At 39.0% G+C, this 25,145-nt stretch overlaps 2 protein-coding genes across 11 annotated transcripts in view; one reads left to right on the top strand and one right to left on the bottom strand.

Annotated features, from left to right (window-relative positions):
- Positions 1-98: 98 nt before the first annotated feature.
- On the top strand, positions 99-14,571 carry PRPF38A (pre-mRNA processing factor 38A). 2 transcript variants are annotated; one of them, XM_029947877.1, is made up of 10 exons: positions 99-265; positions 2,551-2,710; positions 4,431-4,552; positions 6,042-6,127; positions 9,202-9,312; positions 12,251-12,363; positions 12,828-12,854; positions 12,960-13,057; positions 13,541-13,589; positions 14,170-14,571. In XM_029947877.1, exons 1-10 carry the CDS (start codon positions 136-138, stop codon positions 14,210-14,212), a joined length of 939 nt encoding a protein of 312 aa, XP_029803737.1. In that variant the 5' UTR covers positions 99-135; the 3' UTR covers positions 14,213-14,571. The 2 variants fall into 2 exon arrangements, with proteins under 2 accessions (XP_029803737.1, XP_029803738.1); XM_029947878.1 differs by lacking the exon at positions 99-265 and adding an exon at positions 1,275-1,897.
- Positions 14,572-22,067: 7,496 nt separating this feature from the next.
- Positions 22,068-25,145, bottom strand: part of TUT4 (terminal uridylyl transferase 4) — a 221,715-nt gene continuing 218,637 nt past the window's right edge. For 6 of the 9 annotated variants that reach the window (XM_029946134.1, XM_029946133.1, XM_029946139.1 and 3 more), the window contains one exon: positions 22,068-23,867. In XM_029946134.1, the coding sequence (XP_029801994.1) occupies positions 23,779-23,867 (89 nt within the window). In that variant the 3' untranslated portion in view covers positions 22,068-23,778. Of the gene's footprint in view, positions 23,957-25,145 lie in introns of all 9 variants that reach the window. The other 3 variants (XM_029946140.1, XM_029946141.1, XM_029946142.1) reach the window with 1 other exon arrangement.

Below are 25,145 nucleotides of genomic sequence, written 5' to 3'. Positions count from 1 at the left end.
CATTTCCGGTATCAAGATGGTGGCCTCAGCTCTTTAGAGACTTCGTCAACGCCTCCCTTTGTGGATTTTTTTTTTTATAACCTGGATATGACGTATTAAAGGAACCGACGGAAGTAGAACCGGAGGAGTTCTAAAATGGCGAACCGTACGGTGAAGGATGCGCACAGCATCCACGGCACCAATCCTCAGTATCTGGTGGAGAAGATCATTCGGACGCGAATCTACGAGTCTAAGTACTGGAAAGAGGAGTGCTTTGGCCTGACGGGTGAGCGGGAGCGCGCGGCCCTTTTCCGCCGCCGTGTGGCCCAGTTCTGACTGGGCGCCTGTACGACTGGTCCAAGGAGTTGAAACAGGGGAATCTGTCACTCGTTCAGAAAAATCTGAGCGCCTGTTATGTACGCAGTTTTGTGCTGATCTCTGGGGACACTTCTGAGTCTGCTAGCGCCTTACTCCGAGGGGTGTCTGAGTTGGATTCTATGGGTCTTTCTGTATTTAGTAATAATCTGCTGAATTCCCAAACATTGTTAAACTCGGGGACCCTAAAGTTCTTAAAGGAACGTTAAATACCTAATACCCAATGCATGGTCTTACTGTTCCTAAAGCTGGACCATTTGCAGTGTTTCCACGCTCGGATCCTAATATAAATCAGTTCTTCAGAGAAGAACTGGTAGTCTTCATATCGTTGAATTCTGGCTCCTCATTTTAGTAGTTGTTACCCAGTGAACCATGGCTTCTTCTGTAAAATGAGTTTAATAATGCCCGTTTCAAAGGGTTGTTCTAAGACTAAATGCAACAAGGTACAAAAAGTATTGGGGTGCCTGGGTGGCTCGGTTGGTTAAGCTTTTCACTCTGCTCAGGTCATGACCTCACAGTTTCTGAGTTCGAGCCCCACATCGCGCTCTGCGCGGACAGTGCAGAGCCTGCTTGGGAGTCTCTATTTCCCTCTGCCCGTACCAGTCGCACTTTCTTTCTCAAAATAAACTTAAAAAAAAATAATGTACAAAAAAAAGTATTTGGTATAGGGGCGCCTGGGTTGCTCAGTGTTAAGCTTACGACCCTTGGTTTCCGCTCAGGTCATGATACCGGGGTTGGTAGGATGGATCCCCTGCCGTGGGTTCCTCCGCTGTCAGCCAAGCACCTGCTTGGGAATTTCTCTCTCTCCCAAGTGCTCTCGCACGTGTGTGCTTTCTCCCTCCCTCCCTCCCTCTCTCTCTCCCCCCCCCTCTCCCCCCTCCCTCCCCCTTTCTCTCCCTCTCCCATTCAATAAATAAACAAACTTTAAAAATAAAAGTATGGTTACAGGTATATATTTTAAGAAGTATTCAGCAGTTGTAATGCTACTTGTTACCTATGCAATTACTCTTGCCACCGCTTCTGGCTAGCTGTGTGTCCTTGGACAAGTCATATTGTTTTTCTGAGTCGCTGTTAAATTTTGGAGTCATGTCAATTTGGGGGACATTTCTCATTCTCTCTCTCCTTGTATGACCTCCACACTGTAGTTACATCTTATATGTACGATGCCTTCAAATTTATCTCTCCCTGAGATCTAAGTCTCTTGAATCCAAAACATGCCAACTCAGTATGTCCAAAAGTGAACTCATGATCTTTTTTCCCCAACACTGATTATGTTCCCATCACATAATCTTCTGTCAACTATTCATCACAATTTCAATTATTTTTTTCAATGCTTTCTGCCTTTCCAGACTAAACTCTGTAAGAGTAGTAATTTTGTCCTTCTTCTTTATCCCTCTACCTGTATCTCTAGTATTTAGCACCTGACTATAAGTTATCAACTTTAATGTTGAATGAATGAAAACAAAATTTGTCCTAAAGGAACTTGAAATACGATTTATGAGATACAAATGGTGTCTCTCATATATTATTTGCTGCATGCCAGGTAGGTGTTAACATTTGTTTTGTCTCATTTGAGTCTCACTGTAGCCCTTAAACTTTGTACCTTTATTACTCAGATTTGAACTGAGAGGTTAAAAAAGAAGTAAAATGACTTGCCCTAGTTCACACAGCTTGTGTTTGATTTTAAAAACACTTGTGAAAGATTATTATTCCCATTCTGTAGATGACAATTCCTCAGGGTTATGTAGTTAAAGAGTGGTTGGTTGTTATTTAACTCCTAATCCTGCGTTTTTCCGGCAAACACAATGGTGACAAGCATCGCCTCTTAAATTAGACTGCTTACATGTTAAGGAGCCCTGCTCCTCTCTGGCTGTGGACCTTGAGCAAGTCACTTAACCTTTCTTAGCCCTCATTTTCCTTAGCTCAAACCAGCTTCAGTGCTGGAACTTTGTAGCTTGCTTGTGAAGATTAAGTGAGATTATGTAAAATGCTTAGAGTATCTTGCATATAATGACCTTTCAGTGTATACTGGCTGTTATTATTCCTATTAATATATGCTTATTCACCTAATATGAAATTATTGATTAGTATGCAGGAGTACCAAACCTTGAGCCAACTTCTCTCCACTTCACACTGGGAAAAGCTGAGCCTAATGTGTCTGAGATGCCACTTTTTTGTTTTTGTTTTTGTTTTTAGCTGAACTTGTAGTCGATAAAGCCATGGAGTTGAGGTTTGTGGGTGGTGTCTATGGTGGCAACATAAAGCCAACTCCCTTTCTGTGTTTGACCTTGAAGATGCTTCAAATTCAGCCTGAGAAGGATATCATTGTAGAGTTTATCAAAAATGAAGATTTCAAGTGAGTGAAATGTTGACTAGTTAATATAAAAGCTTCAATTTCAGTGGTCCTGAATTTGTCTTTGGTTAAGAGGAGTGAAAGCAATGTATCTTATTTCTACAGAGCTCTACCCTAGGATTTTGCTCCTGAGCTCTTGAGTTTGTATTTTGTTTGTTCTGATGGTTTTTATCTTCTTTACATTCTTAGTCTTGGTAATAACGTCCACCCCCTCACTCCTGCCACCCAGAAAGCATTTCACAAGTTCACTAAACATATATTAAGCAGAAGTCAGTGCCTATATGTTGGTAACACTGGATGCTCAAAAGATGAACTACATTGTAGACAAATAGGAAAACTTTCGTGTAGATATAGGCTCATGACCAGACTCTGTTATTTATTCTGACCTTGGAGAAGTTACTACATTTTCTGAGCTTTACTTTGTCTGTAAAATGAAGATGAGGATACCAACTCAGGAGTGATATGAGAGTTAAAAAAAGATAGTGCTGGGTGCCTGGGTGGCGCCTGAGTCCTGACTTCAGCTCAGGGCATGATCTCATGGTTATGGGATAAAGCCCTGCGTCAGAGTCTGCACTAAGTGTGGACCTGCTTAAGATTCTTTCCCTCCCTCTGTCCTTCTCCCCACTTGTACATTCTCTCTCTCTGAAATAAAATTTAAAAATTTTTAAAAGATACTGCAGTGCCTGTTGCATGGTAAACACCCCCAAAATGTAAGCTGCTCATACTATTTTATTATTCATTCTCAAGGAGCTCACAGACAGGTATAGGAGACAGACATAACAGCTTATTATGTACCACCCTCTATTATAAGGGAATTAGTTACATATAATTATTTAACCTTCACAACAACCTTATAAAGTTATTACCCCCTGTTACACAAAGGAGGAAACCTAGGCACAGAAAAATTAAGGAATTTCCTCAAGGTCAAACAGCTAGTAAGTGGCAAAGCTGGCTTCAATGTCCACATTCTTCTGTACTTTATTCTATTTGTCATATAAAGAAACTGCAGAGTTTGAAATGCCTACTACTTACTCCAAGTGGAGATTTGAGTACCTAGTTGGATACAGTGATAAAAAGGAATTTTAACAAAACATTATTAACAGCTAGAAAATAGCTAACTTCTGTTAGGCACTTACTATATGCTGTGTGCTATGCTTACCACTTTATACACCTTTCTCACTAAATATGCTAGGCCAGGAAATTAGGCATTATCATCTCCATTTTACAAGGGTTGAATGTAGGTAACTTGACTAATATAACAAAGTCAGTAAGTTGATGGAATCAGAATGGTAACCCAGATGATTTTGACTCTTTTCAGAACCAGCATGCTATGCTACCTAGCAGCAATTTACATATTCACATCTATGTGTTGTTAGTAAATATATCTTATATGTTCTGTTGTTAAATTCAGTATCTGACTTGATTCTTACAGCAATCCTATGAGGTAAATAAATTCTATCTTCATGTTACATAGACTCTGTTGAGCAACATGTCCCAGGTTCCCACAGCAATAAGTGGTAGAATGGGAACTTGAACTTGACCCCAGGTCTCCATATTTTAAGTATCTTTCTGCTGCCCCATGTTGCCTCTAAAATTGCAGTTTTCTTGTTATGCCAAAGAAGAGAAAGAACATTTTCATCCACTACTGATATGAAAAAAGCCAGGTGTGAAACTCAAGAATTTTTTAGGATGGCCTGTAGTTTCACTGTACTCTGTCTGTCAGGTATGTCCGCATGTTGGGAGCACTTTACATGAGGCTGACAGGCACTGCAATCGATTGCTACAAGTACTTAGAGCCTTTGTACAACGACTATCGAAAAATCAAGAGCCAGAACCGAAATGGGGGTAAGTGTGTTGCCAAGTGTCTGGACCTTCCTCCCTGAACCAGTTTTTATTTCACTAATATCCCTTATCTCTACATTCACATTGTAACATGCGTTGTGAATGTTTCTCTTCATCCGTTACACTACCATCTTCATTCACCTCCTGCATGGAGTATTCCATTAGCCTTCCTGTTAGCCTTCCCCAGCCTTCCCCGGGCTGCCCGCCTTTCCAACTGCATCTTATGTCGGTCTCAGCCTTGCAACATGCATTGCCTCCACATGTGCTCCATCCCATCAGGTCTACCTTTAGAATGAGTTCTGTAAAAGCCTTCCCCAAACCTCCCAAAGTTAGTTTTCCATATGTTACATCATTACAGTTATTTTTAGTGGTCTCTCTTCTAGCACTTTATTTCACACTAGAGTACAGATTAAGTATATTTATAATTCTGTAGGAACCCCCTGAAAAATAGTAAGTATATCCAATGGGGGCAGCTCCATACAATTTTTAAAAAGTTATTTTTTTAGGTAGATTGTGATTCAGGGTAATACAATCAAAATATTTTTCTTCTCATGGTCATAACAAAAGATTAGGAATATTTGCCTTTCCCTTCTGGATGTATCATTAAGCAGAAGATTAAGAACTTGGTGTTTTACTTTAAGTTTTATTAGCTTGTTTATTTGTTTATTGAATACATATTAAATACCAATATACTGCCTTCTGTGCTAGTAATGGAAATAATATAGTGAACAAGGTGGATATAGTCATGGCCATCATGGAATTCCTTACTTATGATTATACTATGTTAAACTAAGATGGGGTTTCTCAACCTATTGACAGGTTGATCCAGATGACACTTTGTTTGGGGAGCTATCCAGCCCATTGTAGGATGTCTAGCCACAATCCCTGGCCTCTGCCACTAAGATGCCAGTAGCATCCCCATTAGTTGTGGGTGGCAAAGTCCCCCCTGGTTGAGAGAACCACTGAACTAAGGTAATGTTTATGACAAGGATCCTGAAAAGGCTGTTTCATTTACCATATAAGGTACATATTCTATATTTATAAACATAGTGCGTTCACATAAGAATTTGTACTTGAGTTATGTAATCTGTTCAAGAACATCACCCCTACACAATTCAGGACTGTTTGTGCTTGTTTTGTTGGGTCTCCTGCTAATTGGGACAGTTTTATTCATCCCTTTATTCCCAGTTGTAAGAAGAGGCCTGTTACATAGATGGCCTCAGTAAAGGCGAGCTGAATGAATGACGATCAGCAGTGATAACAAAGCTGTGGATGGCTGTAGTTTGAGCCCAGGTTTGTCAGTGATCCCTTCTCTGTAATTGCCACACTGAATAGCTTTACTAGTGGACATGCAGGGAAGGGGAGGCTGCAGAGGATTCACACTTTGTACACCAAGTACTCTATATTTTACATATAGAGTCTTATAATTCTTTTACTTGTTGACTGTATAAATTTATTTCCAAGTTGCTTTAGCTTATGATTTTTATTTCAGAGTTTGAACTGATGCATGTTGATGAGTTTATTGATGAACTGCTGCACAGTGAGAGAGTCTGTGATATCATTCTGCCCCGGCTACAGGTAAAAGATAAAAGTCTCTTATCAGAGTCACCCTTCTCTCCCAAAGACAGGCAGATAGCCAAGTACACATACATAATAAAACACGGGAGCTCCAGGATCTCAGGGGTCCGCGTAGTAAGTAATCTTCATATCTATGAAAAAGGGGATTGGGAGTGAGAGGAAAACAGATAAAGTATTTGAAGAGTAGGGGTTTAAAAATCAGTTAACACCATAAGACTTCTTTAAAATATTATATGAAAGAAATTGTAGAATATAAAACAGGAGAATCAGGAGTAGTAGACTGAGATCTGAACCCCTTAAATATCCGTTATAACCCTGCTCCCTTTCCTAATGAGTCTCCATGAAGCACCTTTCAGGAATGGGTTTTCAGAGTATGATTTTAAAACTACTGTTGTAAAATACATAGGGAAAACAGATCCAGTAGGTTGTCTAAAGAGAAAGGCAATGATCTGTAATGGAGAGATGACTGAGCAGGGAATTAGGAGATTAAATTTCTGGATTGTAGTTATAGCTGAATAGCTGTGGGACCTGGTTTTATTTTCACATCTATAAAATGGGGAAATTAGTCTTCATTGGTCTTTAAAATGCCCTGTGGAACTGTTTTAAGGCTGCAAAGAACAATAAGAGGAAGAAGCCCCACATATTTCAACCAGGGCAGCTCCTTTTTTTGTTAAGTTACATATGGGGCTTGAGAGTGAGATTTCATTTGAACAAAGGTTTTCGTTCTTTTAAATGGCTTTACTAAAATATAACTGACATAAATTAAACTGCATACAATTTGGTAAGTGTACAATTGGTAAGTTTTGCCATATGTATACACCCCTGAAACTGTTCTCACAATCAAAAATAGTGAACATATCCATTATCCCAAAAGTTTCAATTTTTCCATTTGTGTAATCCCTTCCCTTACCCATAACCAACCATTGATATGCTGTCACAGCAAGATTAGTTTGTTTTGTAATTAGTACATACTTTTTTTTTTTGTCTTTCTTCACTCAGCAAAGTAATAATTATTTCATAATAATTATTTCAAAGTAGGGAATAGAGTGAATTGCAGATATCTGATAAATGGATCAGATGAGGCAGCAAATCAGCTGGATAAAAAGTAGTTGGTAGATAGTGCTCACTTTTTTTTTTAAGTTCTTTTTAATGTTTATTTTTCAGGAAGAGAGACAGAGTGCTAGGAGGGGAGGGTCAGAGATACAGGGAGACACAGAATCTGAAGCAGGCTCCAGGCTCTGAGCTGTCAGCACAAAGCCCAACGTGGGGCTCGAACCCATGAACTGTGAGATCATCACCTGAGCTGATGTCAGACACCTAACTGACTGAGCCATCCAGGTGCCTCAATAAGTGCTCACATTTAAATGCAGTGACCCAATTCTTCCTTCACAGTGACCCAGTTAAAAGGAACCTATAAAATAAAAATCCTGAAAATGAGTGTGATGTATATTTCCTGTTGTATATTGGCGACTGTAGACAGTAGTGAAGAGAGTAAGGTTTTGGGCACCTGGGTGGCTCAGTTGGTTAAGCACTGGACTCGATTTCGGCTCAGATCATGATCTCACCATTCATGAGATTGAGTCCCATGTCAGGCTCTGTGCTGACAGCATAGAGCCTACTTAGGATTCTGTCTCTCCCTCTGTCTCAAAATAAATAAACTCTAAAAAAAAAAAAGGTAAATTTCAAAACTGAAAACCTGCTTTCAGGCCCAATTCTCACCCTTCATTATGGTTATGTTAGCAATCATTATTATTAGCCTCTATCATTTTTAAAAATACTACAAGAAATGGATTACTTTGAAGTGCAATTAGTTTGTAGCTAAAGATTTGAAAGTGCATCCTGCTTTAAGCAAGACTATTGATGTAAAGAAGATGGTCTACATAGAGTCTAGAAGACCACAAAACATGCATTGAGAGAGAAAATTGAAATCTGACTGATGTATCCCACCAAGAAGTGTGGTCCGGTGTGGGCCTCTTGTCTGTCCTGAATGAAGTGACCCTTAACACTTCCTTTTGTTCGGATTCTGTTCTTGCCAAACACCTCATCAGTTTAGCTTCTGATGTTCCTGGACATTGGCAACAAGCTGCTCTGGAATGAATTCTAATTTCATCAAACACAAATACAATGAATCAATATATTGATTTTAGTCACTTCTGAGTCTTATGAGCATTGGGAATTGGGGGTACTCTGTCTGATGCAGTCCTAGATCAAAACCTGCTGATCCTGTGCCTGGAGACCCTTTCTCCAAGGAGCTCTTTAAAGAGGTATTGACTTCATTGAGTGGCATCTTTGTCTCATTTCTCCCATCCTTCATCGAATTTTGTTAGGGATGAGTGAGATGTAAGCTAAATGTTACTATTTATTCTAGGGCTATCCAACATTCTTTATGTCCTGGACACAAGAAAATGGTAAAGGGATCTTATGACCCAGCCAGTCCATTTGGATTTTTTAACTCCTCTTTGCCTTTCAGGTCCTTAATCCTAGATAAGCCTGTGAGTCACATCTCAGAAGAAATTGGAACCAGGAGATGGATTGTTTATATCCTGTGTTTTGTTCAAACTGAATGACTCTAGACGGTTCCCTAAATCCTGAGTCAGGCAGAGAGTTGGTGCTATTCCAGAGCAGGACCGAAGGCACTCTTTAGTCCTCTAACTGGGCTGAGCCTCAGTGGGTCTCAGGGGATATTCTGCTCTCAGCCCCTGTTGAAACTACTAGCCACAGCTGTAAACATATTAGTCCTTGTATATGAAGCCTATTTTTTATTCAGTTTATACCTATGCTGCTTGATATTTCAGTGACTGGAAGAGTTAAAAGATCACAGAGAAATGAGCCAACAGAAAATGAAGTGGTTACCTTCAACTTCTATTTATCTGTCTACAGGGGCATGTGTGAGTTTTGGTTCCAAGTATGTTAAATTCCTTAGGAAAATCTTGAACTGTCTACGATGTCTTTGAAATGAAATTGCCTCAGCTGTCGCTTCCTCGTTTTCCTGTCAATCCCAGAAGTCCAGTGTTGGGGCTTCAGGAAATAAATGAGAGAACAAGGCCCTCTAACTCTAAATATGCTTTCTGTAGAAACGCTATGTGCTAGAGGAAGCTGAGCAGCTGGAGCCTCGGGTTAGTGCTCTAGAAGAGGACATGGATGATGTGGAGTCCAGTGAAGAGGAAGAAGAGGAAGATGAGAAGGTCAGGCACTCTGGAGCTTAATGGTTGGAGGAGGGATAGTTACGGGGAAGGGATGGGGGATTGGTCCTTCCTTGTTTCGTTTTCAGACTTTAATTTTTAACTTTCTTTAATCCAAAAATACAATATTTAGTCATTTAAAAGTATGGGCATTGAAGTTAAATAGACTTTGATTCATATCTCAGCTCTCCATAATCTTTTGCAAATAAATCTCAGTCTTTTCCCTTGTAAAGCAAGGCTAATGATACCTTTCTCTTAGGATTGTTATGGATATTAAGCCCTTCGCATAGTATTGGGGCATTATAATTGCCTCATATTTGGTAACTATTTAAATAAATACTTAGGACAAAAATAACATTACTGTTCATAGTTGAACCTATCCTAAGGAGTAAGCGTAGTTAAGAAAAAGAAAATACCAAAGGTGCTGGGGTGGCTCAGTTAAGCATCCAACTTCATCTAAGGTCATGATCTCATTGTCAGTGGGTTAAAGCCCCACATTGGGTTCTGTGCTGACAGCTCAGAGCCTGGAGCCTCCTTTAGATTCTGTGTCTCCCTCTCTGCCCCTTCCCCACTTGTTCTCTCTCTCTCCCTCCCTCTCTCTAAAATAAACATTAAAAAAATTTTTTAAAGAAAAATAACCTATTACTTGGTCATGTTCTTTACTAGTTATAATGCTGAAAAACTGAGAGCAACCCAGCTGTCAGGGAGCACTCAGGTAAACTATTATCAACTCAACAGACAATTCAACAGCAATTAAAACCGTTACGAAAAGTACTATAGATGTGCTTATGGTTAAGTTAGAAAAGAAGGATCTGAAACATTTTTGATTAAAATATGTATAATAAAAGGCTGGGGGGGGGGGAACGACAAGAAATGCTAGATTACGGATACTGACTGCAAATCGCAGTGTAGTTCTGACCAGTGGGCTTTTAAGGGGAGTACAAAAGGAAACATTTATGAATTGAAAGCCATGCCAGGCTGAGGTGCTTGTCTGTGGTAAGTAAACCAAAAATAGACACTATGGTTTTTTTCTTTTAAGGTTTGTTTATTTTGAGAGAGAGAGAGAAAGCACAGGTGGGGTAGGAGCAGAGAGAGGGAGAGAGAGAATCCCAAACAAGCTCTGCACTTAGTACAGAGCCCAGTGCAGGGCTTCATCTCATGAATGGTGAGATCATGGCTTGAGCCAAAATCAAGAGTCAGACACTTAACTGAAAGAGCCACCCAGGCACTCTTGTTTTTCCTATTTTTGATAGAAAATTTCAAACACGTGCTGAAGTAGAGAATGTGCCTCCATTTATCCATTGCCTAGTCTCCATAATATCAGCTCAGCCATTTTATCTCTTTTATCTATACCAGATTGCCCCCCACACCAATTTTCTTGACCTACATCATGGCTATCCTGTATTTCACCCATATTTCAGAAAATGGTTAACCATGTTACCATTATCACCTCCAAATCTACAGTAATTCCTTAATATCAGATATTCAGTATTGAAATTAAAATTATATGTTAACTAACTAGAATTTAAATTAACCTTGAAACAAGGAAGAAAAAAATATTCAGGATTTACATATCCCCAGTTGTCCTATATTTTTTAATAGTTTGAATTAGTATTCAAACAAGATCCATAAAGCAGGTCATGTTATTCTATACAGACTTTTACAATCTGTATTTTTCTGATTGTTTCCCTGTGGGGTCATTTAACATGTTCATTTGTCCCTTATATTTCCTGTAAACTAATTTTTAGATTTGGAGGCTCAGTTGGATTTGAGGTACTTAGAGTAGAGCAACACTGCTTCATAGGTACTGGTGTATACTTCCCCGAGGGTGAGCAAAGTCTGGCCGTCTCTTTTTGTCAAATTAGGAGCTATGGTGCCTCGACCCATTAATGGTTGTGAGATAGTGATATTCTAATTTGTTTTTTACGTCATTTGTTACTTATAATGTTGCCTTAAAGAGAAATCTCCCAAATCAACACTTAATTTTTCCTAGGTACAGTTGATATAAACAAGATACTTGATTATTTCTCTTTATCAATTTTTAAAATAGTTGACTCCATAGTATTCTCCACTCAGTATGACCAATGTGCTTTTGTGTCTGGAAACATTGTGAACTCATGGATTTAAACAAATTGGGTGTGTTCGGAACCATCATGGTCCTTGCAGATGCTGAAGTTGTCCCCTTTGGCCAGTGGGGGGCCCCCAACTTGAGTCAGGAGACTGATACAATCATGGTAGTCTCAGCCTCCTTGCTTCTGATACCTTGAAGCCATGTCTTGGAAGCTTCTGCCCCAAACGAAATTAGACATTTTTGTAGGGAGCTCGTGGTTTCATCTACAGAGATAATGGTATTTAGATACCACAGATTAAAACACTGCATGATGGGGCACCTGGCTCAGTCGGTTAAGTGTCCAGCTTCAGCTGAGGTCATGATCTCACGGTTCGTGGGTTTGAGCCCTGCTTCGGGCTCTGTGCTGACAGCTCAGAGCCTGAAGCCTGCTTCAGATTCTGTCTCCCTCTCTCTCTGCTCCTCCCCTGCTTGTGCTGTCTCTGTCTCAAAAATAAATAAAAAACAGAAAAAAATATTTAATATACTGTATGAGTTTATACTTTAGTCTTCTTGGTCTTAACATCTGTATCTTTTCTTTCTCATTGGAAATCCAGCTTCTTAAGGAGATAAGCAGAATTACTAATTTCTCACTATTCTCACATTGTCTCAGAAAAAAGGTATCAACACTAGAATAATAGTGAGATTATTGAAAACAGTTCAGTTTTTTTATTTGGTAGTTCTTTCTGTCCTTACAGTTCTCTATGTATTTATTGTTTTAAAGTCACTTGGGGGTGGAATTTGGGCCAGGATGAGGAGGGGAATGTATATATTGCTCCTACATGGTTCTGTTTAAATCTGTGCTCATCATTGGCCTATCTGTCTCTTTCCCAGTTGGAGAGAGTGCCATCACCTGACCATCGCCGGAGAAGCTACCGAGACTTAGACAAGCCCCGTCGTTCTCCCACACTGCGCTACAGGAGGAGTAGGAGCCGGTCTCCCAGAAGGTAAGGCCCTAGTGATTGCCCTCTTCCAGAGAGACTTTGAGCATGGTAGCAAAGAAGTTTGGGCTTCAAGGAAGGAAAAAAAAATTTGAGTATAAGTTCACTCACCCATTTTGTGGTCAGCTGTCTGTTGCCTAGTATAGGATGGTTTTTAACTAAGATGACAGAGGCAACTCTTCTCTTCTCCGTATGTGTCTCATTCTAGGCTAAGGTAAGCATGTTCTCATGGCAGTAGCACAATTCAAGAGCAGACAGGCTCAGTCATGCAAGTTTCCTTCCAGTATCTATATCACATGTGCAAATACCCCATCGGCAAAGCAGATCACAGGCCAATCCCACACTTAGTATGGCAGGGTGCTAATAAAAAGTTATAGAACAAAGGGCATGGATAACAGATGTAGGACAGTTTTTGGAATCTACAACCGCAGTGCACCTACTAAGGTTCTTCCTCTTTTCTTTCTGTATAGGCGAAGTCGATCTCCTAAAAGGAGGAGGTAAGCCTTCTGTTGATTCATTACAAAAGAGGGTTTGGGGGAGGGGGAGTGCTGTTGTGGTGAATATACTGTCAGATAAAGGAATCTAATCAGTCATCTCCACAGCCCGTCCCCTCGCCGAGAAAGGCATCGGAGCAAAAGTCCAAGACGTCACCGCAGCAGGTCTCGAGATAGAAGGCACAGATCCCGCTCTAAGTCTCCAGGTATAGCCTTTGAGCCTTTTGCTGTTGGTTGCCTTAAAGAAATGTAATTAGCGCAATTAGCCTCCTAGAGTATGAAGTGCCTGACTGTATTATTGCTTAAAAGAAAAGGAAATGAACTTAGGATATGAAAGTTAAGAGTTCACATCTTTACTCTCTTTTACAAGCTTTGCTGAAAGGATGATGAGCTTCAGTTTTATGATCTGAAATTATAGGAAGGCCACCTAACAGAGTAGTGGTAAATACTCAGTGTGAGATTTGTGAAATCAGCCATTAAGCCTTGAATGTGTAGAAAGTGGGATCAGTTCTTCTGACCACCCTCCCCTCCCCCCACACACATATTTCAGAGAGGTGCTACCAATAAGAGGTGTCTCTGGCATAAGTCAAAAAAATATTAAGCGATTAAAGGGAGTGGGGGAAGTAAAAATGACAGTGAAGGAGTAGGTGGGTAGAAAACCACTCATCCAGTGGCCCTTTCTTCCCCAGGTCATCACCGTAGTCACAGACATAGGAGCCACTCAAAATCTCCTGAAAGGTATGGACTAATCTCTGTTTTGACTTAAGAATTTTTTGTTTATTCAGAAATTAAAGCTCCAGTCATAACTAAGTTAGACCTGAAATTTTGTTTTGATGGGGATATTTAGGAATTTTCCTTTATTACACGACAAAACTGGCCTGCCTGAGAATTTTTATTACTATATATGTTTTGCGTTCGTTTGTTTTTTCCTCATAGGATTGCAGCTTTGGATAGTGGTAAGGGCATGAGTTTTGGTCTCAAGAGACCTGTGATTAAGTTCCAACTTTTAACACTTAACAACTGAGTGACACTGGAGATAGTCACTTTCATTTGATAAACTTTCATTAGAAACCTCTATATGCTGTACACTGTTGGGTGCACTCTTAACCTCTCAGAGGCCATTTTCTCAGTGGCAAAGTTTGGATAGTTAATACTTCACTGAGTGTTGCTCTGAGACAGAATACCAAGCACATTTAATAAATACTAGGTGTCTCTATCCCCATCACTATCTGCATGCCCCTGTCTTCCTCAGAAGTTCTTGCCTAGCTCCTTTAATACCCGTTAAATTTATTATGACTTCTCTGTGTTACCATTTCAGATCTAAGAAAAGCCATAAGAAGAGCCGGAGAGGGAATGAGTAATGGACTCAGTTTGGTTTCAGTCCAAATGGCCTCATGTGGATCTGAAGTCATCTGTTTATGTGGAAGGATTAAGATCTACTCCCTAGGCAGCTATGAGAATATTTTAGCTCTTTTTAACCAAGTGTCTCCACTTTTTTTTTTTTAATGAAAGAGGTGCTGAGTTTTGTATCTCTCTTTGAGTCATAATCCACATTTGAGGGATAGCGCTTCCCAAGGGCTGCTTTTGACCCTTTGTACAACCAACCTTGACTGTACTCAAATTTATAAGGGATTTCAGGGGCGGAGAGGATGAATGACAAGGAGAGGATATGGTTGCCTGTTGACCCTTTTGCTATTAAATTTTACATGCCCACTTTGCAGTTTTCTGTAGTTCAGTTTTGGTTTGCTCCATGATTGGAACTGTTCTGAGAATCCTGAGATTTTTGCTGCTGCTGTTACACTCAAAAATCAAGTCAGTAAAACATATTTCCTCCCAAACTTTTTTCAGCAGCACTATATAGTAATAAGCATGAAAACTGATGAATTAGCACAGCTTTATAAGAACAAAACGCATTCAAATGTAAGACTTCTGGATCACTGAATCCAGTTGTTCAACAATGGAACTTAACATCTTTTACACAACATTCTTCTATAATGTATCTTCTTCCCCATAAGTCTTGAATTCTAGGTTATGGTGCTCAGCCTTTTTACCTTGAAAACACTGTCATTATTATCCTAGTCTAGTCAGTAGTGGGCCTTTAAGATTGAAAAGGAGAGGAAATTATCTACTACCACTCATGGTTTTGACTTCAGTTGCTGGAAAATGGTGCCATTCATTCACAAACTTAGAAAATACAGCAGGAGGGGCGCCTGGGTGGCTCAGTCAGTTGAGCCTCCGGCTTCAGCTCAGGTCATGATCTCACAGTTCGTGGGTTCAGGCCCCGTGTCGGGCCCTGTGCTGACAGCTAGCTCAGAGCCTGGAGCCTGCTTCCAGTTCTGTGTCTCCCTCTCTCTCTGCCCCTCCCCCTCTCATGCTCTGTCTCTCTCTGTATCAAAAATAAATAAAACATTAAAAAAAAAATAAAAAAAAAACATTTAAAAAAAGAAAAGAAAAGAAAAGAAAATACAGCAGGAAGAGGCCAGGCTTTAGAGGGGCAGTTTTGTGTTAGTAGTAAAAATACTGCATTCAATTTTACTTAGAATATAATTAGAGACTGCTATGGTATATCTAGATAAAGCTCATGTTGTTAGAAGCAGGAAATGGAGTTGAGCATAGTGATCTAACCCTGAACTGCAATAGTAAGATAACTGTGGAAGATGTAGAATTAAATGGGGGTTGCCCCGGAAGCGTGTGTTTATGTAAGAAAAGCCAACAACAGAAGTAAAGGCAACACTGGTGAAAGAAAGCAATGCAGTGAACCAACTGAAAATGGAAATGAACCTTTCAGAAAAGTAAAAGAATTAGGAGACAGTATACCAAAAAACTAAGGGTTTGAGGAATCAGAAGCAAAATAAAAACTGCAAAGTGTCCATAGGCATTGATAAGGCGTCGAGATTTTTGCTAGAAGAGTTTAGTCTACTAGTACTTAACTTTCCTCCTTTAAAAAGGGAAAAGTGAAAAAAAAAAAATAGGGGTGGGGAGAAGTGATTGGACCTGCAGCTCCGGACCTACCAAGGATTCTGAAGACCAGTTGCCTCATAGGATCCAGTTTCTTGGGAAGCCATATCTGGTCACAGGATTAATATTCTTTTGCTAGCTGTTGAACTGAAGGAGTTTTGTAGCAATGTTAAAGCATTTTGGGATATTGAAATTTCACATTCTTTAATGATTCCTCACCTGATAATACTTGAGCTGATAAAAGTTGTCCATAAGAGCTATTGCTATTCATTATACACCTATATATAGGACTGCCTTTAAGAATTAAATATAAGCACCTCTATTTATCTGTTATACAGTCCTAGAAGGTAAGTGATCCGGATGGAAAGAAATGTCTGCTAGCTTTAATGACCTATGGACCAACCAAGTATACTGTTGAAATATTCATTTTAAAGTAGATTAAGAAATTTAAAAACCTGCAAAAACAAAACAACAACCCGACAGTTTTTAATAACAGAAGTAAGCCTCCTCAAACAAACTATAAACTTAAAGCATACTTATTTAGGTATATGGTGAGATCTAAACCAAATTGTAGAAGTACAGCCAGCCTATAACAGGAAGCAGATTGTTCCTATTTGCTCATTAGTTCAAAGGACTTTGATAAAGCATTGCAGAGGAGATGAAACTTACGGAAAAACTTTGCTGAAGGGCCATTTCTGTCACCTGTGTGCTAGCCTACTGGTTGAGGCCTTGAAACTATAACTTTGTAAACCTTTTTTGGCTGTAGCCTATATTAAGAAACATTTTACATTTTACCTCTGTACACATGTATTCTATACTGAAACATTTCAGGTAAAAAAACATTATGCAAAATACATTCTGATATTTCCTGTACAGGATTCTGTGGGTTTTTTAAGTATGTTTTTAACACTAAGTACAAACTACTAAAATGATTTTACTTCCCACAATTAATTTGGTGAAATCTTCCAGGATAAGAACTCAACTTAAAAGCTCATTCCCAGGGTGCCTGGGTGGCTCAGTCAGTTGAGTGTCGACTTTGGCTCAAGTCATGATCTTGCTGTTCATGAGTTTGAGCACCACGTGAGGCTTTGTGCTGACAGCTCAAAGCCTGGAGCCTGCTTCAGATTCTGTCTCCCTTTCACTCTGCCCCTTCCCCACTCATTCTTCATGTCTCTCCCTCTCTCTCAAAAATAAACATTAAAAATTTTTTCAAAAACTCATTCCCTTAGCCTCTTTCTGTTATTTCCACCAGATAGACTGACCTAAGGTTAAATAAGCATTACTTAGAAAAGAATAACAGGACAGGGCACCTGGGTGGTTTGGTCAGTTAAGCATCTGACTCTGGTTCTGGTCATGATCTCCCAGTTTATGAGTTCAAGCCCCGTGTGGGGTTTTGGGAGGACAGCTCTGAGCCTGAAGCCTGCTTCTAAATCTGTATCTCCCTTTCTACCCCTCCCATGCTCACGCTGTCTCTCAAAAATAAATAATAGGGGCACCTGGGTGGCTCAGTTAAACATCCAACTTTGGCTCAGGTCATGATCTCATCATTCGTGCGTTTGAGCCCTGTGTCGGGCCCTGTGCTGACAGCTAGCCCAGAGCCTGGAGCGTGCCTTCTGATTCTGTCACCCTCTCCCTGACCCTCCCCTGCTTATGCTATCTCACTCTCTCATTAAAAAAACAAACAAACAAAAAAAACGTTTAAAAGACCGTTAACAAAGTGATGTTTAAAAAAACAAAGTATACAACCTCAAGGATGAGATTCAATAAGCTTAGTAGAGCTTAAATGAAGATTTAAAAAACTGGACAAATAAAAACCTTATCATAAAACAATGTAAGGCTGGAGAAAATAAAAATGGAAAATAATTTTTTAAAGCTATATATGAAGATAATAAAACACATAAAATCCTACATATGTATAATTCACATTTCCTGATGAAGAAAATTGAGCAAATTAAATATGCAGACACAAGAAAATTTTCTTGAAATAACAATCTATTAGGAAATATCCTGATGATTGGGGTGCCTGGGTGGCTCAGTCGGTTAAGCGTCCGGCTTCGGCTCAGGTCATGATCTCACAGTTCATGGGTTCCAGCCCCATGCTGGATTCTGTGCTGACAGCTAGCTCAGAGCCTGGAGCATGTCTTCCAATCCTGTGCCTCCCTCTCTCTCTGACCTTCTCCTGCTCACGCCGTCTCTCTCAAAAATAAATAAAACATTTTAAAATATTAAGAAAAAATACCCTGGTGAATGGAAGACACAAAGGATTACTGGGACATGTAAGCAGAGAAATCAAGTCCTATACAATGAGGGGGGTGGGAATCAAGCTGGTCTCAGATCTTAGTAAACTTCACAAGGCAGTGAAGAAAAGGGCTCTAAAAGTCTGAGGAAAAGTTGTGACAGTTATTTTATACCCACCCAGAGTTGTCTTTAAAATGTAAAGGGAAGGGGTGCTTGGGTGGTTCAGTGGGTTAAGCATCCGACTTTGGCTCAGGTCATGATCTAACTTTTGTTGAGTTCAAGCCCTGCATTGAGCACAGACCCTGGAGCCTGCTTTGGATTCTGGGTCCCTCTTTGTCCCTCCCCTGCTCATGTTCTTTCTCTCTCTTAAAAATAAAATTTTTTTTAATGTAAAGGAAATAGACATTATAATCACTTGGGGAAAAAAACTGCCTGATAATGAAACTCACCCAACAATAAATTAATCAAAGTCAGGACTTAGAAAAAAACAAAACAGTAAAAGGAATGGTAGTAAACATTTTAAAAACTAAATAAAAATCATGGGAAGTAATTTTAGGACTCAAGTTAATGTGAACAATGTATGTGGATTTTGTTTTTCGTAATAGGAGCCATACTGTTTCTTATTAATACACGAAAACTAGGAAAAAATAACTCCAGCCTCTTTAGTTATTTCTGTAATTGCCCTTAATTCTAAGAGGAATCTTTTAGCAGGGCACCTGGCTGGCTCAGTGGGTTGAACATCTAACTTTTGATTTCAGCTCAGGTCATGATCCCAGTATTCGTGAGATCAAGCCCCATGTTGGGCTCTGCACTGAGCTTGGAGCCTGCTTAATTAATATTCTCTCTTCCCCACTCACTCTCTCTAAAATTAAAAAAGGAAATCTTTAGAACCACCAATTTTTTTTTAAGTTGAACAGTTCTTCATTTCACTTTGTTAAATTCTAGTAAAATTAATTTGTGGTATTTACTAAACCTGGCACATGAGCCCACTTTTTAAAAAGTCTGTATGTATGTTTGTCTATGTTTAAGAGAGAAAGAGTTGCGGGGTGCCTGGCTGGCTCAGACAGAAGAGCATATAGTTCTTGATTGGGGTCATGAGTTTAATAAGCCCCACATTGAATGTAAAGATTACTTAAGTACACTTTAAAAAGGACAAGAGGCATGAATGAAGTTCACCAGCTATTAAGAGTACTTATTTCTGGGGCACCTAAGTGGCTCAGTTGGCTGAGTGTCTGACTTTGGCTCAGGTCATGATCTGGAGGTTCATGATTAGTTTAAGCCCTGAATTGGGCTCTCTGCTGTCAGCAAAGACCCCGCTTTAGGTCTTCTGTTCCCCACTCTCTCTGTCCCTCCCCAGCTTTTGGTGCTTTCTCTCTCTCAAAAATAAACATAAGAAAAATTGTATTAAAATAAACCTGGGACTTAAAAAGTATTTCTGATGACAGACAATTTCTATACTTTTTCTTTTATTTAATGCTTTTTTTTAATGAATACATTTAAATTATCCCTCACAAGGGAAAAAATGAGTTGTTTTGACTTTAAAGCTATTTTATAAGCTCACCAACACATTTTATATATTTTTGGGGACCACTAAATGGTAACCACCTTCCTGGAGGCAGTTTTGCAATATGTAGCAAGAATATCAGAACTTTTACCTTTTCTAACCTAATAATCCCATATATAAACATATAGCTATAGATATTCACCATACTAGTATAATACACATAAAAGTACTTTTTATCCCATCATCTTACATACTTTTTAATATATGAGAAAAAAACAGCAAAAATGTCCATTTGTAGGGGACTGAACAAATAAATTACACGGCACAAAACTAATATTCATACTTTTGAATAATCTTTAATGGCAATGGAAAATACTAATCTCTCCATGTCATTAAACATTACACAACACAGGGGCGCCTGGGTGGCTCAGTCAGTTGAGCATCCGACTTCAGCTCAGGTCATAATCTCACGGTTCGTGGGTTTGAGCCCCGCATCGGGCTCTGTGCTGACAGCTAGCTCAGAGCCTGGAGCCTGCTTCACATTCTGTATCTCCCTCTCTCTCTGCCCCTCCCCTATTCCCACTGTCTCTCTCTGTCTCTCAAAAATAAATAAAGAACATTAAAAAAAATTTTTTTAATAAAATAAACATTATACAACACATTTAAAAACAATATGGTCTTAAGTGTGGTGTGTGTGTGTGTGTGTGTGTGTATTCTGAATAAGACTGATAATTTTGGCACTTTCCAACAGCTCTACAATGAATTTGAACTCACAATCAAAAACTTTTAAGTTTACAACTTCTAAGAGACGTTTACAAACTTCTAAAACTGAGCTGCCGCTAGTATAAACTACAAACTAAGTAATCTAGTTTTTCACTTGGAACAGTTTTGCCAGTTACTGAGCACTGGTAATTGCTGAAGGAGGAACAAGTGAGATGCTGAACATGGTCACAAAAGTAAAACCTAAATTACTGGGCTTTATTACCCCCCTCCCCCCCAAAATTTTCCAGGTGATATACTGCTTTCCTTTAGAAAGTAAGTCTGAGCTGAAGACATGTCTTGTTGGAGATTTAGTAATCTCTACACCCAACATGGGGCTCAAACTCACGACCCTAAGATCAAAAGCCGCATGCTCTTTCAACTAGGTGCCCCGGAGATTTTTTTTTTAATGAAAATTTTAAATATGTACAAAACAAATGTAAACGAACACCTTACATACCTCATCATCTGTTCTCCAAGACTTGAAAATAGATTAAATACAGGAACACTATTTTTATTTTATTTTATTAATTTTTTAAAAGGGGCACCTGGGTGGCTCAGTCGGTTAAGCCTCTGACTTTGGCTCAGGTCAGATCTCACGTTCGTGGGTTCGAGCCCCGCATCAGGCTCTGTGCTGACAGCCAGCCCAGAGCCTGGAGCCTGCTTCCAGTTCTGTGTCTCCTTCTCTCTCTGCCCCTCCCCCTCTCATGCTCTGTCTCTCTCTGTATCAAAAATAAATAAAACATTAAAAAAATTGTTGTTATAAAAAATATTTTTTATTTATTTTTGAGACAGAGACAGCACGAGCAAGGGAGGATCAGAGAGAGAGGGAGACCCAGAATCTGAAGCAGGCTCCAGGCTCTGAGCTAGCTATCAGTACAGAGCCCAAAGCAGGGCTCAAACCCATGAACCGTGAGATCACGACCTGAGCCGAAGCCAGACGCTTATCTGACTGAGACTGAGCCCCAACACTATTTTTAAAAATGTGAATGCAGAGTGCCTAGGTGGCTCAGTCGGTTAAGCATCATCTGACTTCAGCTCAAGTCATAATCTCACAGTTCGTGAGTTTGAGCCTCACATCAGCTCTCTGCTGTCATCACAGAGCCTGCTTCAGATCCTGTATCCATGCCTCTCTCTCTGCCCCTCCCCCACTTGCACTCACGTTCTCTCTCTTCCTCAAAAATAACAACATTTTAAATCAATGCTCCAAGTCATATAGGCATACCTCGTTTTATTGCACTTTGCTTTACTGCCCTTCACAGATACTGAGGTTTTTTGTTTTTACCAACTGAGAATTTATGGCAACGCTGCATGGAGCAAGTTATTGTTGCCTTTTTTCTGATAGCATTTGATGACTTTATGTCACATTTTGGTAATTCTCACAGTATTTCCAACTTTCATATTATTATATTTATCACGGTGATCTGTGCCATGGTTTGCGGTGTCACAAACCATGCCCATGTAAGATAGCAAACTTAATAAATGTGTGACTGCTCTACCAATCAGCCATCTCTCTCTCTCCTTAGGCTTCCCTTTTCCCTGAGACACAATACTGAAATTAGGCTAATTTATAACCCTATAGTGGCATCTAAGTGTTCAAGTGAAAGGAAAAATCAATGTATGTGGCAAAACTACATTGTTGTCTTATTTTAAGAAACTGCCACAGCCATCCCAACCTTCACCAACAACCACCCTGATCAGTCAGCATTCATCAAGTCAAGACCCTCCACCAACAAAAAGACTATGACTCACTCTAGTTCAGCTAATGGTTAGCATTTTTTAGCAATCGAAGTATGTTTTAATTAAGGCATGTACATTTTTGACAATGTTACTGCACAATTAAATCAATAGGATAGTGTAAACATAACTGCTATATGCACTGGCAAATCAAAAAAGGCATTTGACTCACTTTATCGCGATATTCGCTTTATTGCAGTGATCTGGGACCTAGTCTGCAACATCTCTGAGGTATGCCTATATTTTAACAAAAACACACTGGGCCAGCTATCTAATTAACAGAACAAATAAATGAACTCCACCAGTTAGTAGGATTCTGAGAGATACTGAAGTTTTAAAATGAAGAACTTACAGTAAATACACCTGATCTTAACATTTAATAAATACCCTTTCAGGGCTATAAATATGGCAGGAAAGCCCTCACCCTCCTGCAACAGAATTCAAGCTTCTTCCAAGTTGGAAAATATGGCAAAAGCCCAGGTAGTCTCCTACTTAAGTAATGCATATCTGAGGAAGCAGAACAAAGATAATATACTGTCCTTAAAATACATTTGTATTTACGTATTCTGCAGATTTTCAAATAAATCTATAGGATCATTTAGTCCAAAATCCCTGTCAAATATATAGTTGGGGGATTTAGACAAAATGACCTCAGCTCAATGGATAGTACCAAAAAGAGCTAACCTATTACTAACAATACAAGTTTTAATTTCAACTATAATCAGTTACCATAATCATTACTGATAAACACATTCTGGCAAGTGCGCATTCCAGGTAGTAACAGAACTCAGAATGGAAGAGTCTGGCACATACTAGTACCTCAGTAAATAAGACATCTCTTCCCTCTACTCAAATTGCCAGTAACAGTCTCAGTGTTTGAAAACTCTTCAAAAGATGTTTCCATTCTCTTACCAACACAGAAGTGTGCTACCTGGGAATTCACTTTATTGTTTTGCACCTCTGTTTCCCAATGATGAATAGACATGAAGACAATATATGTTCCTATCAACTTCATATGGGTGTTGTGAAGATCCAGTAAAATAAAGGACATAAAAAAGACCCTCAGTTCTCTAAAACTAAGTCTGTAATTTAGAATGCTCCATTCACTGAGAGTAAAACAAATCTCTAAATTGTTACATTATATTTCCATGATCTAAACAACCATATGAATTAACCAAATTTGACTCTTGTCAAAAAGATTTATTAACTTAAAATAGAATTACTTCAAATACAGACAAAAGCAACCCTCTGTTCAATTTTGAATATTTTCAATATACAAGAATGTAAAAGAAAAATTCTGAATCTTCACGTTGTAGTTTTATTTTTTTTTTTTTACCTTTTAAAAAGTTTTTGGCACTACAAGATTCTGTAAAGAATAGAAGTGACAAATTTAAAACACATGAAAGTTTTTCCTAATTCTTAAGAACAATATATATAAAGTCTGAAGCAACCAAAGTATGAATACAGCTAATAGAAAATAAAGAATGTAATTTTTAAAATTCTCTTTATACAATTCATCAAGATTAAACAAAACATAAAATTCCCTTAAAAATAGGGTAATAAAATAGATGAAATTTGTATCACTCAACTTGGTGATACTAGTAAAAACTATAGTTCATATTTATATACAAATAATACAGTCTTTAAAAACAGTCTCAGAATTTAAATAAGCTATCTAAACGTGTTAAAATTTTAAATCAGGACCTGATTTGTTTTGCTTTCCATTAAATGTCACTTTTTCTGCTGAATGTAACTGACATTGAGGTACGGATACCCTTGAGACAGCAGGAGTGGCTGGTTGCTGTGCATCGGTAGACCAGCTGAAAGAAAATGGACTCGCATTACTCCGACACGTTTCCTCTTGGTGGGTGGGGACAACGCTCTCTACACCGACGGGTGGCACATCTGTCTGTTGGACACAACACAGACAGGAAACTGAAAGGCTTGTGCCTATTTATCCGACAACGCTTAGCATTAACTTGTAGCTAGTTCTCTTTTTTTCTATTTATATAAAGAGGAAATAAAACATGTCAAAACATTTAGCAGGAAAAGGAAGAGGACAGCAGGGAAATGTGGGTATGTAAAAGAAAACAGAGATGAAGGGGAAGCATCAAAGGAAACAAATTCACCAAGGAAGAATTCCAGACTCCCCCCAGCCATCCCACCAAGCTCTTAATATGACCAATAATCATTTTTTGTACTAAAAAAAACCTAGTAAAACTAGTTTTACTAGTTCGTTACTCAGAAGGTTAAGTCCACTATAGTCAATGTTCTGTCGCTCTATAACCTAGGGATGCCCCAGCAATACATGGATAGTTTAGGAAGGCTTAAATGAATCAAGCCTGAAACTTGTACCAGGGGCTTCCCCTTAAAGTTATCATTTCATTCAGTCAACATTTCCTGAGTGCCTTTCTTTAGTTTCTTGAACTCCTACTTTAAGTGTAGTAACTCTGACTCCAGTTTTTCGTAGGTTAACGAAGAGCTGACGGCCAGACTCAGGCATTCCCTATTAGAACTGAAATACCTTTGCGGCAAGTGGGCTAGATAAAATGTTACGAATTCTCCTTAGTTTGTAATATTCATTAGTTAAATCTAATCTATTATTGGTATATCAGCACCAACAGAATATAATGAATTCTAATATCATTCAAGTATTAGTTCAACTAAACAAATCTGACTGTCATTATTCAACTCAAAAACTTCTATTAGATCCACACTACTTACTAAACTGAGTCCAAAGACTTTTTCATAATATGGCCTCAGCCTATCTTCTCTAGCCTATTCATGTACACATCTTTCCCATCCACTTTATCCTCTAGTCCTATTATTTTCTCTTCTTTTTTCCTCATTATGCCAGGCAAAACTCCTGGACTTTACATATATATTCCCTCAGCTAAGAACACCCTCCCCTGTAATCTCTAACAAAATCTCTAGGAAAAACAAATCCTATATCTCTTTCACAGTCTAATACAAATGTCAAAATCTTGTGTGACTTGATCCCTGATGTCCATATCTCCTATAAACTCTGCTAGGAAAACATTAACTGATTCCCTCTAAGCTCCTATCCTTGACTATTTTATATGTCTGGCTCTTCTAAG

The sequence above is a fragment of the Suricata suricatta genome, chromosome 8 (genome assembly GCF_006229205.1).
Source record: "Suricata suricatta isolate VVHF042 chromosome 8, meerkat_22Aug2017_6uvM2_HiC, whole genome shotgun sequence".
NCBI classification, from domain to species: Eukaryota; Metazoa; Chordata; class Mammalia; order Carnivora; family Herpestidae; genus Suricata; species Suricata suricatta.
The sequence above is the reverse complement of the archived record's forward strand: the minus strand, read 5'-3'. Positions and strand labels throughout refer to the sequence as shown.

Excerpts from the sequence above, each read along its gene's own strand:
- PRPF38A (XM_029947877.1), top strand. The coding sequence starts at position 136 with ATGGCGAACCGTACGGTGAAGGATGCGCACAGCATCCACGGCACCAAT. Across the intron at positions 13,058-13,540 it reads ATCCCGCTCTAAGTCTCCAG|GTCATCACCGTAGTCACAGA; the intron begins GTATAGCCTTTG and ends TTTCTTCCCCAG. Across the intron at positions 13,590-14,169 it reads CACTCAAAATCTCCTGAAAG|ATCTAAGAAAAGCCATAAGA; the intron begins GTATGGACTAAT and ends TTACCATTTCAG.